This window comes from Microcaecilia unicolor, chromosome 7, assembly GCF_901765095.1.
Source record: "Microcaecilia unicolor chromosome 7, aMicUni1.1, whole genome shotgun sequence".
In the NCBI taxonomy this organism is placed as follows: domain Eukaryota; kingdom Metazoa; phylum Chordata; class Amphibia; order Gymnophiona; family Siphonopidae; genus Microcaecilia; species Microcaecilia unicolor.
In genome coordinates this window covers 15,904,183-15,920,656 of record NC_044037.1, presented here as the reverse complement: position 1 = coordinate 15,920,656, position 16,474 = coordinate 15,904,183, and the positions used below count along the sequence as shown (strand labels likewise).

The window sequence follows — 16,474 nt, the reverse complement described above, 5'->3', positions numbered from 1 at the left end:
TAGAAGTGTATAAAATAATGAGTGGAATGGATCGGGTGGATGTGAAGCGACTGTTCACGCTATCCAAAAATACTAGGACTAGAGGGCATGAGTTGAAGCTACAGTGTGGTAAATTTAAAACGAATCGGAGAAAATTTTTCTTCACCCAACGTGTAATTAGACTCTGGAATTCGTTGCCGGAGAACGTGGTACGGGCGGTTAGCTTGACGGAGTTTAAAAAGGGGTTAGATAGATTCCTAAAGGACAAGTCCATAGACCGCTATTAAATGGACTTGGAAAAATTCCGCATTTTTAGGTATAACTTGTCTGGAATGTTTTTACGTTTGGGGAGCGTGCCAGGTGCCCTTGACCTGGATTGGCCACTGTCGGTGACAGGATGCTGGGCTAGATGGACCTTTGGTCTTTCCCAGTATGGCACTACTTATGTACTTATATACTTGTATGTACATTGTGATGTATGTAATTAGATGCTATGTAGTATACATAGAGATGAATGTTACAATGTTTTTTAAAGCATACCCTGTCATTTGAACTGATGCATACTTGTGTGTTTGACAGTGAAAGCAAGTTGAATGCTCTTGTTCAGAAGCTTCATGAATTCTTGGCTCACTCTTCTGAAGATTCTGAAGAGACAAATTCTCCAACTGGGCAATCTGTGAGCAACGTTTTAGGTAAGAAATATTCTGTTCAGCACACACATACAATACTTGGTTTGAGAAACCAAACCACTACTGACCATAATAATGCAGATGATTGCAATAGAAATGATTTGTAGTAGTAAATAAACCATTTGGCAAATCTCAGCTTGCCTTGTTATTTTGGTCCATATGGCTACTTTGGAAACTGGACTGTTTGTAGAATATTGTTCATTAGTCATATTTTGTTCTGTCTCTGGTATGTGGTTAGATGATAGAAGTGTTATTTATTTAAAATTTATGTAGTGCCACGTGTGATCAAAAGGACAATCTCCTAATTGAGCATCTACCTTCCTGTTCTTAAGCAGAATTTAATAATCTAAATAAACTACTAAACCTAGTGAGGGAATTACCTGAACAGGGTCCCACCATTGCAGGATAGTACCTGGCCACAACCAACCTGCCTGCATAGACCTTGTAATTTAGGGCCCTGTTTACTAAGGCGCAATTGTATTTTCAACGCGCCTAAAATTAGTGCATGCGCTAACCGTGTAGGCGCCTATAGGGATATTGTAGGCACGTATATGGTTAACACGCATTAAAAACACTAACGTGCCTACAACGCTTCTTAGTAAGCAGGGCCCTTAGTTTCTGTGCATTTCAGCCTTTTTGGTTCTCACCCAGCTACTAAATTTAAAGCATTATGTAACCTGGTTTCTCCGAGGACAAGCAGGCCATTAATTCTCACAACTGTAATGTGGTGCTGTTGCCAGGTCCGGAGCTTATAACAAGCTTAACAAAGCTTCCATAGCGTCCCACAGATCAATCCAGAGACGAGTGGGGTTATGTCCCTCTACCAGCAGGTGGAGATGGAGAGAACCTCAGACTCTTGGTATATGTAGACCTGTGCAGCCAGCTTAGTCTCAGTATTCTCTCTATCTCAGCAGGTGGATAGACATATCCTTTGCAGCTCTCTGGATTGAGATTTGCTCCTAGCCTGTTCCCTCAGGATTAGTTGAGCTAGGGGTTCGTGGCCAGGTTGAGCCAGTAAGGGGTACACCTGGTGGTGCCAGGTCCCTCCCCTACCCCCTGTATGTCGCCAGGCTTGGTAACTCTCCTGGGCGCTCAGATGCTGCTTATCTTTGCAACTCCTGCCTTTAACAAAAAAAAAAAAAAAAAGAGAGACAGAAGAAGAGCAGAGAAGAAAACGGACATCAGCAGAGCAGAGGGAATAAGGGCTGTTCAGCTCTAACACCACGGTAAACCCCCCTTTGGGGCTCTGTTTGTTCCTTACTGTTGAGTGTCAGTTTTTTCCTTTGCTGTTGGAGTGCTGCGGGGAACGTGTTGCGGGGCCCTCGCTGTGGATGTGTTTTTGTTTTGCTGGTTGAAACTGGCAGGGGAGCATATTTTTAGGACTCTGATGGTAGGACTTTCCGGGCTTATTTTGGCGCGATTTCGCTGTCGCGGACGCCATTTTGTGCTAGAGTTCCCTGTTCAGCGCAACACTGTTGGCTCCTTTCAGTTTCGCGGTCCAGAATACGCATGCTGCCCTCTAGTAGGACAGTTTTCATGTTATGTTACTCAGATTGGTCAATCTTGCTGTCTGGCAGGACTATTGTCATCTTATATACTTTCAGATTGGGCTTCGGTCCTCACAGGTCTGTTACCTTCTTATGTCATCCATTCTGGACGTCTGGTTCCCTGTTAGAACTGGGGATATCTCATGTTCAGAATTTTCATCCTTTCCTCTGGCAGAACGGCTGTCTGGTTTCTCATAGGGAAGGAATGTTCCCTCTTGTCATGTTTGACATGTTGCTCTTTGCAGGGCTGGTATATTGCGTTCTTTCCAGATAGGTTGTACCTGAGTGTTCGACTCACCTCTATAGAAGACTAAGCTGTAAGCTAGTGCACAGTGCAGTGTGATGTCATCTGTGAGTCCCAGGTTCTGTTCCCACTCTGACTCTTTTCGTCCTGCATGTTAGGCCTGACATCCGTTTTTGGCAGCACTGGCATCGGGTTATTCCATGACTGGTGTTATTTTTCCAGGGGTGTCACGTGGATGGGCCTTCTATGGGACAAGGCCTTTAAGGCATGCCGTTCTTTTCTGGTGTGGTGGCCTTCTCTTCAGGTCAAGCATTTCAATCAGGTATGTGGATCTCAGGAGGAGTACCCTTTTGTTCCCTTGAGGAGATATCAGGGTGCCTTGTGGGGCTGTCATCTTGTGATTTTCCTTCTTTATGGGCCTGAGGATTTTTTGCTCTAGAGGAACTTCTATCTTTACCATTCTGGCCTCCTTATTTTTCTATTATTTAGGCTGGGATAGGGTCTCAGTTTGGGACTGGCATCCAGCATTGGTGAGCAGGACGGTGTCCTTTGTAGTGGCAGTTTTCTCACCTCAGCTATCAGACTCTGGGCCGTGGCGACATTGACAGTCTATAGGAAGACATTCTGTCTTTGCATTTTTCTCTTCTGTAGGGCCTTACTAGGCCAATATCACAGAGTGGGATTGTCATCTAGATAGGTCTGCCGGAGACCGTATCTTGTATGAGGTGATCTATGGGAGTTCTTTTCCCTTTTATTCACTTTGGATGGCTTATCTCTCTCTCTCTCTCTCTCTCTCTCTGCTTGGAGATAACTGTCTTTGTCTAGCCTAGTTGCTGCGGTTCTGCTGCTGGCATTCTCGGCTGCTTGACCTACACTGTTCTCTTCGGAGTACTACCTGCTAGTAGTCCATGGTATTCTTTGCAGATTCTGGTTATAGTGTCCTGTGCTTGAGTCAGCCGGCTTCCTTGGGACCACTAGCCTGGGGTGGATCAGGTTAATCCCTGCTTTTTTCAGGGGGTTGTGTTTGAGGGTTTCTTACCCTGTCTCTTGCATCCTGTTTTAAGTACTCTAAGGTGTTTAGGGTTTACTACTTTCCACCTGGATGTGCAGGCCGGGCAGGATGGCAGTTCTGAGGTCCCTGGACTGGGAATATCCAGATGCTGTACCTTGGACTGGTACTGGGATTCTATCTCAGTTAACTCTTTGCCGTATGGCTATTTTTCCTCCCTATGTTCTGAGTGTTACAGCTCCGTAACACTTTCCTGCCTCTTTCAGGAGATTTATTTCTCTTCCTTATGTGTGGTCCCTCTGGGTCCGGAGAGTGCAGAGCCTGGGTTACATTTCCACAAGTTGGGCTCTATTTTGTTGGCCTTCGGGGAGCACCTTATTAGGTGGCTATTTTTTTGGATCTAGGCGAGGTGTACTCATATCCTTCACTGCAAGTTGAGCGCAGCTCCCTCGCGGGTGTTCTTAGCGGCATGTGGAGCACGGCTCCTTCTCAGCATCCGGGGCGCAGCGTCTTCGCCGCATGTTGAGCACCGATCCTTTGCTGCAGGATAAGCGTAGCTTGCTTCACCGCATTTTGAGTGCGGCTCCGTTACCGCATGTTGGGCTTCATCGCCGCATGCTAAGCGCAACTCCAGCTCCTCTGGTTGAGCGCAGCTCCATCGCGGCATGTGGAGCGCAGCGCTTCATCGTGGCCTGAAGAAAGGAGGTGTTGATACCTCTATGTAAGTTGTTGGTGAAACCCCACATGGAGTATTATTTAGTTTTGCAGGCTTTATCTCTCTAAGGACCTAAAGACTTGAAGTGGTTCAGAGAAAAGTGACATACATGGTATGTTGTTTGTGCCAAAAGGCATGAGAAGAGATTTGAAGATCTGAATATGTACGGTATACCCCCTAGAGAAAAGGAAGGATAGGGGAGCTATGAAACGAATGTTTTAAAATTCTTGAAAGGTATTAACATACAAATCTTTTTGCAAAGATGGAAAGCGTAGAACATCATGAAGAAAAAACTTGATATCATGGTTCAATGATGAACTAAAAAAACTCAAAACACAAACCAGGAAACTTGAACGAGCATGGAAAAAAATAAAAGATGAACATACACTCAAAGCATGGAAACAAATACATAGAAAATACAAATATGCAATTAGACAAACCAAAAGGTTATACTACAAAACTAAAATAGGACCAGGTTACAAAGATCTGAAGAAACTATTCCAACTCGTAAATAAGTTACTAGATACCACCCCTATCACCACAACCAATACAGACATCCCACCCGCAGATAAACTTGCTATCTACTTTAACGAAAAAATAATAAAATTATGCAGCACACTTCCTCAGAACAACTCCGATATTGAAAACTTCATCAACGACTTGGACCTGATCCCTGGTGGATACCCAGCTGACCGCATCTGGACATCATTTACCCTCCTCACCATTGAAGCAGCTACAGAAGCAACTCGTAGATTCGCCAACTCCTGCTGCAAACTATATACATGCCCCAGTCATCTACTTAAATCCGCCCCCGGCCGCTTCATAGCAGACCTCACATCCCACCTTAACTTCATATTACAACAAGGTCTCTTCCCCGAGGAACATGGTAACATCCTACTCACCCCAATACCAAAAGACACGAAGAAAAACACAAACAACCTCACCAATTATCGCCCAGTTGCGTCTATCCCACTAGTAGTCAAACTAATGGAAAGCCTAGTAACCAAACAGCTTACGGAATACATGGACAAGTTTTCAATATTACACGACTCACAATCAGGATTCCGCCCCATCACAGTAATGAAACTGTCCTAGTCACTGTCCTGGCGAAATTCAAGCAGGAAATAGCCACAGGTAAAAGCATACTCCTACTCCAATTCGACATGGTAAACCACAATGTACTACTAAGACTCCTTGGCCAATTTGGGATTGATGGAAAGCTACTCAATTGGATCAAGGGTTTTCTAACCACTAGAATATACCAAGTAAAATTAAACTCAAACATATCATCACCTTGGAGAGCAGCATGTGGCGTACCCCAAGGATCATCATTATCACCAATACTCCTCAATATAATGATGATCCCTCTAGCAAAATCCCTATCCATTCGAGGCCTCAACCCGTTCATCTACGCAGATGACGTTACAATCTATATTCCCTTCAAACATGACTTAACAGAAATAACCAATGAAATCAATGACGGCCTAAACATCATGGACTCCTGGGCAAACTCATTCCAACTGAAACTTAACACTGAAAAAACACACTGCCTCATCCTCTCATCTCAACATAACAAGTAGAAACCCAGAATCATAAACACCCCAGGACACACCCTTCCTATCTTAGACTGCCTAAAAATACTTGGCGTCACAATCGATCGTAACCTTACCCTTGAGAGCCAAGTAAACTCTGTAATAAAGAAAATGTTCTACTCATTCTCCGAGGACAAGCAGGCTGCTTGTTCTCACTGATGGGTGACGTCCACGGCAGCCCCTCCAATCGGAAACTTCACTAGCAAAGTCCTTTGCTAGCCCTCGCGCGCCCGCGCGCACCGCGCATGCGCGGCCGTCTTCCCGCCCGAAACCGGCTCGAGCCGGCCAGTCTTCTTTTGTCCGCACTCGGTACGGTCGTGTTTTCGCCGTGTCGAGCCCCGGAAAGTCGACCTCGCGCGTCCAATTTGTTTGAACGTGTTTTTTTCCTTCGGGAAAGATTTGTCCTAGTCGGGAAGTGCTCCGGAAACCCCCCGCCGGGTTTCGTGTAAATCCTCCCCGTACTTCCAGCTTTTTGCCCCGGTAAGTTTTCTTTCGTCGTCGGGGTAGGCCTTTTTTCGGCCTCGGTCGAGATTTTTCTCCCTCTAAATTTGGTGCTTCGAATTTCGCCATTTCGGCTTTGATTTCGCCGGCGTGATTTTTCCGCCCATGACATCGAAGCCTTCCAGCGGCTTCAAGAAGTGCACCCAGTGCGCCCGGGTTATCTCGCTCACTGATCGACACTCGTCGTGTCTTCAGTGTCTGGGGGCCGAGCACCGCCCTCAGAACTGCAGTCTGTGTTCCCTGCTTCAAAGGCGGACTCAGGTAGCGAGACTAGCCCAGTGGAACGTGTTGTTCTCGGGCTCTTCGTCGGCATCGGCACCGGGATCTTCGAGTGCATCGACGTCGTCAGCGTCCAGACCATCTTCCTCGGCCGCCCCTGCATCGAGTGCATCGAGGCATCGGGCCTCTGCATCGGCGCCGAGACATCGGATAGCTGCATCGACGTCGGTGGTACCAGGACCTCGTCTGCTGATGTCGTCGGACGGTGGTGCATCGGGTGGAGTGCAGGTGAGGGCTGTCCATTCCCCTGCTGGTGGCGGTGAGCCCTCGGGTGGGTCTCCGCCTACCCTGAGGGCTCCTGCGGTACAGCCCCCCCGAGATCGACCTTCTTCAGTCTCGGCCCCGAGGAAGCGACGGGTGGATTCGACGTCCTCCTCGTCGGTGCCGGGGAGCTCCGGTGACATGCTTCGGAAGAAATCGAAGAAGCATCGACACCGGTCTCCTCCCCGTGTCGGCACCGAGAGCTCTGGGTCGCCGAGGGATTCGGCACCCAGCAGGCATCGGCACCGAGAGGACCGCTCACCCTCTGTTCAGGAGGTGTCGATGCGCTCCGCTCTGGACAGCCCGGAACAGCCTCCACGCCCGGAACAGGTACTGACGTCGACGCCTGCATCGACCTCTCAGCCTTTCTCTGCAGCCGCTCTAAACGAGAGCCTCCGGGCCGTTCTCCCAGAGATTCTGGGAGAGCTGTTGCGCCCTACCCCTCCGGTACCGGCGGTGCTTGCGCCACCGGTACCGTCGAGCGTGGCGCCGGCTGGCCCATCGCCCAGGTTGAGGTCCCCGACGTCGGTACCGCGTGCGGTACCGACCGCGGCCACCTCCCAGGAAGGCTCCCCGACTACGTCGGCGGAGGGAGCTTCGCCGATGCGGGCGAGGGAGTCTACCTCTCGACGCCCCCATCGTGGACAGGGTTCCACGGAGTCGAGCAGGGCGAGGTTGCAGACACAGGTCCGTGAACTTGTGTCTGACACCGAGGGTGAGGCCTCGTGGGAGGAAGAGGAAGATCCCAGATATTTCTCTGACGAGGAGTCTGGGGGTCTTCCGTCTGATCCCACTCCCTCTCCTGAGAGACAGCTTTCTCCTCCCGAGGGTCTGTCTTTTGCCTCCTTTGTCCGGGAGATGTCTACGGCCATCCCCTTCCCGGTGGTTGTGGAGGACGAGCCCAGGGCTGAAATGTTTGAGCTCCTGGACTATCCTTCTCCACCTAAGGAAGCGTCCACTGTTCCCTTGCACCATGTCCTGAAGAAGACATTGCTTGCGAACTGGACAAAACCATTAACTAATCCCCACATTCCCAAGAAGATCGAGTCCCAGTACCGGATCCATGGGGACCCAGAGCTGATGCGCACTCAGTTGCCTCATGACTCTGGAGTTGTGGATTTGGCCCTAAAGAAGGCTAAGAGTTCTAGGGAACATGCTTCGGCGCCCCCGGGCAAGGACGCTAGAACCTTAGACTCCTTTGGGAGGAAGGCCTACCATTCCTCTATGCTCGTGTCCAAGATCCAGTCTTACCAGCTCTACACGAGCATACACATGCGGAATAATGTGCGGCAGTTGGCGGGCTTGGTTGATGCTCTTCCCCCTGAGCAAGCCAAGCCTTTTCAGGAGGTGGTCAGGCAGCTGAAGGCGTGCAGAAAATTCCTGGCCAGAGGAGTTTATGACACTTTTGATGTTGCGTCCAGGGCCGCTGCTCAAGGTGTGGTGATGCGCAGGCTCTCATGGCTGCGTGCCGCCGACCTGGAGAATAGAGTCCAGCAGCGGATTACGGACTTGCCTTGCCGTGCGGATAACATTTTTGGCGAAAAAAGTCGAGCAGGTGGTAGAGTCTCTCCACCAGCGGGACACCGCATTCGACAAGTTCGCCCGCCGGCAGCCTTCAGCTTCTACCTCTACAGGTAGACGATTTTTCGGGGGAAGGAAGACTGTTCCCTATACTTCTGGCAAGCGTAGGTACAATCCTCCTTCCCGACAGCCTGCGGCCCAGGCTAAGCCCCAGCGCGCTCGCTCTCGTCAGCAGCGTGCGAATCAGCAAGGCCCCGCGGCTCCCCAGCAAAAGCAAGGGGCGAGCTTTTGACTGGCTCCAGCAGAGCATAGCCGACATCCAAGTGTCAGTGCCGGGCGACCTGCCTGTCGGAGGGAGGTTGAAAGCTTTTCACCAAAGGTGGCCTCTTATAACCTCCGATCAGTGGGTTCTCCAAATAGTCCGGCAAGGGTACACCCTCAATTTGGCCTCTCAACCTCCAAATTGTCCACCGGGAGCTCAGTCCTACAGCTTCCAGCACAAGCAGGTACTTGCAGAGGAACTCTCCGCCCTTCTCAGCGCCAATGCGGTCGAGCCCGTGCCATCCGGGCAAGAAGGGCTGGGGTTCTATTCCAGGTACTTCCTTGTGGAAAAGAAAACAGGGGGGATGCGTCCCATCCTAGACCTAAGGGCCCTGAACAAATATCTCGTAAAAGAAAAGTTCAGGATGCTTTCCCTGGGCACCCTTCTCCCCATGATTCAGCAAAACGATTGGCTATGCTCTCTGGACTTGAAGGATGCCTACACACACATCCCGATACTGCCAGCTCACAGACAGTATCTGCGATTTCAGCTGGGCGCACGCCACTTCCAGTACTGTGTGCTACCCTTTGGGCTCGCCTCTGCGCCCAGGGTGTTCACAAAGTGCCTAGCTGTGGTAGCAGCGGCGCTTCGCAGGCTGGGGGTGCACGTGTTCCCATATCTCGACGATTGGCTGGTGAAGAACACATCCGAGGCAGGAGCCCTGCAGTCCATGCAGATGACTATTCGCCTCCTGGAGCTACTGGGGTTTGTGATAAATTACCCAAAGTCCCATCTTCTCCCAGTGCAGAAACTCGAATTCATCGGAGCCCTGCTGGATTCTCGGACGGCTCGCGCCTATCTCCCAGAGGCGAGGGCCAACACTTGTTGTCCCTCGTCTCGCGGGTGCGAGCGTCCCAGCAGATCACAGCTCGGCAGATGTTGAGATTGCTGGGCCACATGGCTTCCACAGTTCATGTGACTCCCATGGCCCGCCTTCACATGAGATCTGCTCAATGGACCCTAGCCTCCCAGTGGTATCAGGCCGCCGGGGGTCTAGAGGACGTGATCCACCTGTCCACGAGTTTTCTCGAATCCCTGTATTGGTGGACGATTTGCTCCAATTTGACTCTGGGACGTCCCTTCCAAATTCCTCAGCCTCAAAAAGTGCTGACCACGGATGCGTCTCTCCTGGGATGGGGAGCTCATGTCGATGGGCTTCACACCCAAGGAAGGTGGTCCCTCCAAGAAAGCGATCTACAGATCAATCTTCTGGAGTTGCGAGCGATCTGGAACGCTCTGAAGGCTTTCAGAGATCGGCTGTCCCACCAAATTATCCAAATTCAGACAGACAATCAGGTTGCCATGTACTATGTCAACAAGCAGGGGGGCACCGGATCTCGCCCCCTGTGTCAGGAAGCCGTCAGCATGTGGCTCTGGGCTCGCCGTCAAGGCATGGTGCTCCAAGCCACATATCTGGCAGGCGTAAACAACAGTCTGGCCGACAGGTTGAGCAGGATTATGCAACCTCACGAGTGGTCGCTCAATTCCCGTGTGGTGCGACAGATCTTCCAGGCGTGGGGCACCCCCCTGGTGGATCTCTTCGCATCTCAAGTGAACCACAAGGTCCCTCAGTTCTGTTCCAGGCTTCAGGCCCACGGCAGACTGGCGTCGGATGCCTTCCTCCTGGATTGGGGGGAAGGTCTGCTGTATGCTTATCCTCCCATTCCTCTGGTGGGGAAGACTTTGTTGAAACTCAAGCAAGACCGAGGCACCATGATTCTGATTGCTCCCTTTTGGCCGCGTCAGATCTGGTTCCCTCTTCTTCTGGAGTTATCCTCCGAAGAACCGTGGAGATTGGAGTGTTTTCCGACCCTCATCACGCAGGACGAAGGGGCTCTTCTGCATCCCAACCTCCAGTCCCTGGCTCTCACGGCCTGGATGTTGAGGGCGTAGACTTTGCCTCTTTGGGTCTGCCAGAGGGTGTCTCCCGCATCTTGCTTGCTTCCAGGAAAGACTCCACTAAGAGAAGTTACTTCTTTCATTGGAGGAGGTTTGCCGTCTGGTGTGACAGCAAGGCCCTAGATCCTCGCTCTTGTCCTACACAGACCCTGCTTGAATACCTTCTCCACTTGTCTGAGTCTGGTCTGAAGACCAACTCCGTAAGGGTTCACCTTAGTGCAATCAGTGCATACCATTACCAAGTGGAAGGTAAGCCGATCTCAGGACAGCCTTTAGTTGTTCGCTTCATGAGAGGTTTGCTTTTGTCAAAGCCCCCTGTCAAGCCTCCTACAGTGTCATGGGATCTCAATGTCGTTCTCACCCAGCTGATGAAACCTCCTTTCGAGCCACTGAATTCCTGCCATCCGAAGTACTTGACCTGGAAGGTCATTTTCTTGGTGGCAGTTACCTCGGCTCGTAGAGTCAGTGAGCTTCAGGCCCTGGTAGCCCAGGCCCCTTACACCAAATTTCATCACAACAGAGTAGTCCTCCGCACTCACCCTAAGTTTCTGCCAAAGGTTGTGTCGGAGTTCCATCTGAACCAGTCAATTGTCTTGCCAACATTCTTTCCCCGTCCTCATTCCTGCCCTGCTGAACGTCAGCTGCACACATTGGACTGCAAGAGAGCATTGGCCTTCTATCTGGAGCGGACACAGCCCCACAGACAGTCCGCCCAATTGTTTGTTTCTTTTGATCCCAACAAGAGGGGAGTGGCTGTAGGGAAACGCACCATATCCAATTGGCTAGCAGATTGCATTTCCTTCACTTACGCCCAGGCTGGGCTGGCTCTTGAGGGTCATGTCACGGCTCATAATGTTAGAGCCATGGCAGCGTCGGTAGCCCACTTGAAGTCAGCCACCATGGAGGAAATTTGCAAAGCTGCGACGTGGTCATCTGTCCACACATTCACATCTCATTACTGCCTGCAGCAGGATACCCGACGTGACAGTCGGTTCGGGCAGTCAGTTCTTCAGAACCTGTTTGGGCTTTAGGATCCAACTCCACCCCCCGAGGGCCCTGTTTGTTCTGTTCCAGGCTACACTCTCAGTTAGTTGGTAATTTTTTAGGTCAATCTCAGTTATGTCCTCGCCGTTGCGAGGCCCAATTGACCAATGTTGTTGTTTTGAGTGAGCCTGGGGGCTAGGGATACCCCATCAGTGAGAACAAGCAGCCTGCTTGTCCTCGGAGAAAGCGAATGCTACATACCTGTAGAAGGTATTCTCCGAGGACAGCAGGCTGATTGTTCTCACAAACCCGCCCGCCTCCCCTTTGGAGTTGTGTCTTCCCTTGAAGTGTATTGTCTTGCTACATACTGGACTGGCCGGCTCGAGCCGGTTTCGGGCGGGAAGACGGCCGCGCATGCGCGGTGCGCGCGGGCGCGCGAGGGCTAGCAAAGGACTTTGCTAGTGAAGTTTCCGATTGGAGGGGCTGCCGTGGACGTCACCCATCAGTGAGAACAATCAGCCTGCTGTCCTCGGAGAATACCTTCTACAGGTATGTAGCATTCGCTATGTGGAAGTGTAAATGATTAAAGCCTTTCTTCCCGAGAGAAATATTTCGAAACCTAATACAATCAATGGTTCTAAGCCATGCAGATTATTGCAACGGAATCTATGTGGGATGTAAAGAACAACTCACAAAAAAACTCCAGACTGCTCAAAACACAGAAGCCAGGCTATTTGGTAAAACATGATTTGAAAGTGCTAAACCCCTCCGAGAAAAGCTACACTGGCTCCCAATCAGAAAAAGGATCATCTTCAAAATCTACACCCTAATCCACAAAATTATCTATGGCGTAGTACCAGGATACATGACAGACCTCATAGATCTACCAACCAGAAACAAAATCCGATCATCGCGATCATACCTAAAGAGTCATTCCGTGTCAAGTGGACCAGGGGTCCCCACCTCACCATCTCAGATTTTGATGAAATTTGGTACATAGTTTCTTTATGATAAAAAACTAAGCTGTGCAAAATTTTAGTTCAAAAGACTAAAAATTGGAGGTTCTAGGGGACCTCAAGTAAAGGGTTGCAAAATGTTGCCTGAGCCAAAATGACATTTTGGGCCAACTTCCAGAAGCTGTAAAACTGGAAGTGTTAGTAGTACAAGGGGGATATTTGGAGAACCTGCACTACTTTTAGGGCTTAATGAACTGGCAAAACCCCATGTTCCTAGTCCTCTTACTTTTTGAATGGTTTAGGCTCAAACTTTGCCAAAAAAACGGCAAAAATCAATTTACAGCGATGTTGAGGCTGCTGTAGTTTCTAAACTAGTTGGCCTTTCAGGTTGATTTTTGGTAGGTGTACTAAATGCACGGCTGTAATGAGGCATTCCAATTTGCAGCACTTTCTTTCAAGTGGTTGAAAAATTATAAGCGTTCAAAGTTGGTATAAAAAGCATTTTTGCCCATTTTGGGCTATCTTTGATGCCCTTGATCTCCAGTGGGACAGCTTCAATATTCTTTCTTTTTGCACCATTAGAAAGAGCAGATTTCCTTCTATCAGAATATGTAGTTTTCATTTTGGAGTCTCTTCATATAAGGATTGCAAAAATGCCCTCAAATGTTTGCGGACAGCAGCCTGTGATTTCTTCACTACACCCTTGATACAAGTGTAGTAAAAGTGATTCTTCTTTCAAAAAGCACCAATTTTTTAAAATAAAGAACATATGTTATAAAACTGTATTCAAGAAAACTAAAAAACAGGAATGTTTTTTAGGATGTGGAAGGATGAGGCCAGGTTTCATAACAGGTTTAAAGAAAACTGCAGTCAGTTAGGATGACCGACTTGGCCAATTATGATTGGTGGACCCTGTTGCAAGGCGTCTGCGGTGATTGAATATTATTTATTTATCAAGTGGAATGCCTGTGGAAGCACCAGATTGGTGGATAATCATGATAGATACAAATGTCCTTGAACATTATTAGCCAAATTAGATGATAATGGATGTAAGAAGCTAAGTTTATACATTTTAGAAGAACAGAAAAATCAGCCTGTAGCACATAGCCTGTAGCAACATGGGTGTGGGGTACTGAATGTTCCTGAAAAAGGTGTGTTACTTTTTCCCTTTGGCATCATTGGTTTGTGTATTATGTTTTTCCTTCTAGCTAAAAGTGACAAGTCAATCAGTGGACCTCGTCTAATGGAGAACAACAAGGAAGAGGTATGGTTAATAATACATCTTGACTATCCTGAAACACACCTAATAGCTTTTAAAACCCTTTTGGACTGGGTTCATATTCTTCTGTAAAACTGGATGAAAAGTTTTTGTTTCGAAAAATATTTCAGGGTTTGTTCAGGAGTACTAGTTGGCATTGCTTTGTAGGTGATCCGTGTGTTCTTACTGAGTCTGGCTTCTGAAGCCAGGATGAGGTCTAGGGATGCTCAAGAGCAGTGAGTCTCAATACCAAACGAGGCTCAGAAAAATCCTTATTTGACTGCAATATCATCTGCGTACACACACACACAAAATTTGCAGGACAACATCGAACATCGTTATTGACCTGCACAAGCTACACCAATGCTACAATTTGTCCTGCATGACTCATTTGTGAAGGTGGGGGGGGGGGGGGGGGGGGGGGGTCAGGGCTAGCATAGAATAGAAGTACAGCAGGAAAAGACAGTGCCAAAACTAGTGTAGTAGTTGGAGTCTTGTGAACGGGGGTTCATCAGTGAAGTTTGTGAAGCACTGTCCATAGTGCAACAGTAGTGCTTACTGGATAGTTGAATATGTGTGTGGTTTCAGGGAGTTGAGATCAGACGACTGTTGATGTAATGGCTGGACTAAATTAAGAGGGGAAAGAGTTAAAATAGAAGAAAATCTCCTAATACTGTAGCTGTCAGTGAAACTAGTGAAGGGCAATTCCATAAGTGGGTGCTCACATTTACGTGCCCTTTGCATGTATAAATGTACAGAATACACTTACACTTGAAACCTATAACTGTGCACACAAGTGGCACAGTGTGTAACAATACACATGGGTGGGGCTCTCACTTACATGTGTAATGGGCAGAATACTGTAATTTACATGTGTGCCTGCCAATTTCATGACCATAGTTATGCCAGTTCTATTGCTGGTGTAATTAGTCGTGTAAATGCAAGGCGTGTTGATACCAACTATTCTAGTATTCTGTAATAGTATCTGGGTGCCCAAATGCCTTTATAGAATAGGCTCTTGTTGCATGGCGTCAGGTGATTTATAGAATTCCCCCCCCCCCCCACCCCCACCCCCACCCCGATGCTTGAGCTGAAACCAAAAAGTAACAAGAAACTGAAAAATGCCCTTTCATCTCCCTCCCCCACAGCCATTATTTCACTGTTTGAATTTGTGAGGCTTCCTGGAAGCTGAGAGAGTACTTTACTGATGTCTCGCATGCTTTTCCTTTTAGGGAAACAGTCCATTGGAAATCTCTAAATCATTAGGATCTTCGCGTTCAAAAAGGTTAGTTTGAAAGAAAGGACTTTTTATTCAAAATGTACTGAAATATTGTCTAAAGTGAATCATTGGAATGATTAATACCCGTTAAATAGTTTTTTTTGTTTGTTTGTTTAAACTTTTTACTGTAAAAGCAAATCTATTGGGAGGCAGGATTGTTTGTAGCAGATATTTTATAATTGCATTTTCATGCTTCACCATAGCATTAAGGTAGTTAATTTTATAACGTTTTTTTGTGTGTGTAAAACAGCTTTCATAAAACTGTCCCAGAGGGTTACATTCATAAAAGTACAAGAGCTGACAAAAAGGTGCATACTTTTACATGACTCACATATAAGCATGTTCTGGGATGGAGTTTGGGTAGATTATGGGTGAGGGTCATTTTACATGCAGTCATAAATGTCCGCAGCTTTAATGTAGTCTCACCTTCTTCCAGTTTACCCCTAGTGTAGGCGTCCTCCACAAGCATAAATAATGAAGTAGGATCAGTTTCTTGGGTCGGTGGCAGTTCTACATACTATCGTGGAGGAACTTTGGGCTTGATTCTTATCTTGGGTTATTACTTCATGGGTCAGCTGGTGATAAGGATACTGCAGAGGCAGCATGCATGGCTCTTAGAGAAAACAGTCTGTCGTCGTGCAGAGGCAACAGGTAGTGGCTGGATTTAAGTCGTATGATACTATGGTTTTGGAATGAATTCTAGTGTATTGTGCCTGCCTTAGGACTCAAATGTAATGGCTGGATTAAAGTAATGAAGAATGTACAATATTATGTGATCTTAGTTCAATTCTTTTTTTTTTTTATTAATCATAACCAACGATGATATAAAACAGGATGTAAACAACCATTATGCTTTAATTTCCTCTATCCCAAAACTAACACCCTCCCTGTTATCTCCCACCAACATCTACTCCCTTCCCACTCCTACATAAAGGACAGCTCAGAAACCTTGACTCTGATAGCTTGTATACAGCCATCAAACTGTAAACAGTGATTCCAACTGTCCCACTTTCCCACCAGTCTTCAACCCCTCTTACCCTAACCCCCCCCCCCCCCCCCTTTCCAAATCCTCACCCAACTTATTCCTGCTTTGTTTCCTCGGGGTTAGAAATTGAATACAACCATCCTAAACCACTTAAGAATTTCTTCCATTTAAGAGAGGGCTTTGCATCCTGGAGTTCCATGAGTGCCAAAGCATGAAACTTGTTTCACCAGTACCAGAAGGAAGGAGGGACGGTACATCCTAAGTTCAGTTTTGAAGAATGCATTTCCTCCCTACTAACCAAGCTTTACTTAAGAGGCCCTTCTAGCAAGAGAAGTAGTGTTATCTTCGCGAATGACAGCCTAATTCCTGAGCTCCCTGGGTATAGCTATTCCTTGTCATCAAGCAGATGAATCCATTATGAGTGGGTTGTGTCCATCAACCAGCAGGGGGAGAT

General features: G+C 48.0%; 1 protein-coding gene across 3 annotated transcripts in view; it reads left to right on the top strand.

Annotated features, from left to right (window-relative positions):
• Window positions 1-16,474, top strand: part of ATRX (ATRX chromatin remodeler) — a 453,401-nt gene that overhangs the window by 48,609 nt on the left and 388,318 nt on the right. For all 3 annotated transcript variants that reach the window (XM_030208839.1, XM_030208838.1, XM_030208840.1), the window contains exons 2-4: window positions 559-671; window positions 13,707-13,762; window positions 14,989-15,041. In XM_030208839.1, the coding sequence (XP_030064699.1) occupies window positions 559-671; window positions 13,707-13,762; window positions 14,989-15,041 (222 nt within the window). The remainder of the gene's footprint in view (window positions 1-558; window positions 672-13,706; window positions 13,763-14,988; window positions 15,042-16,474) is intronic.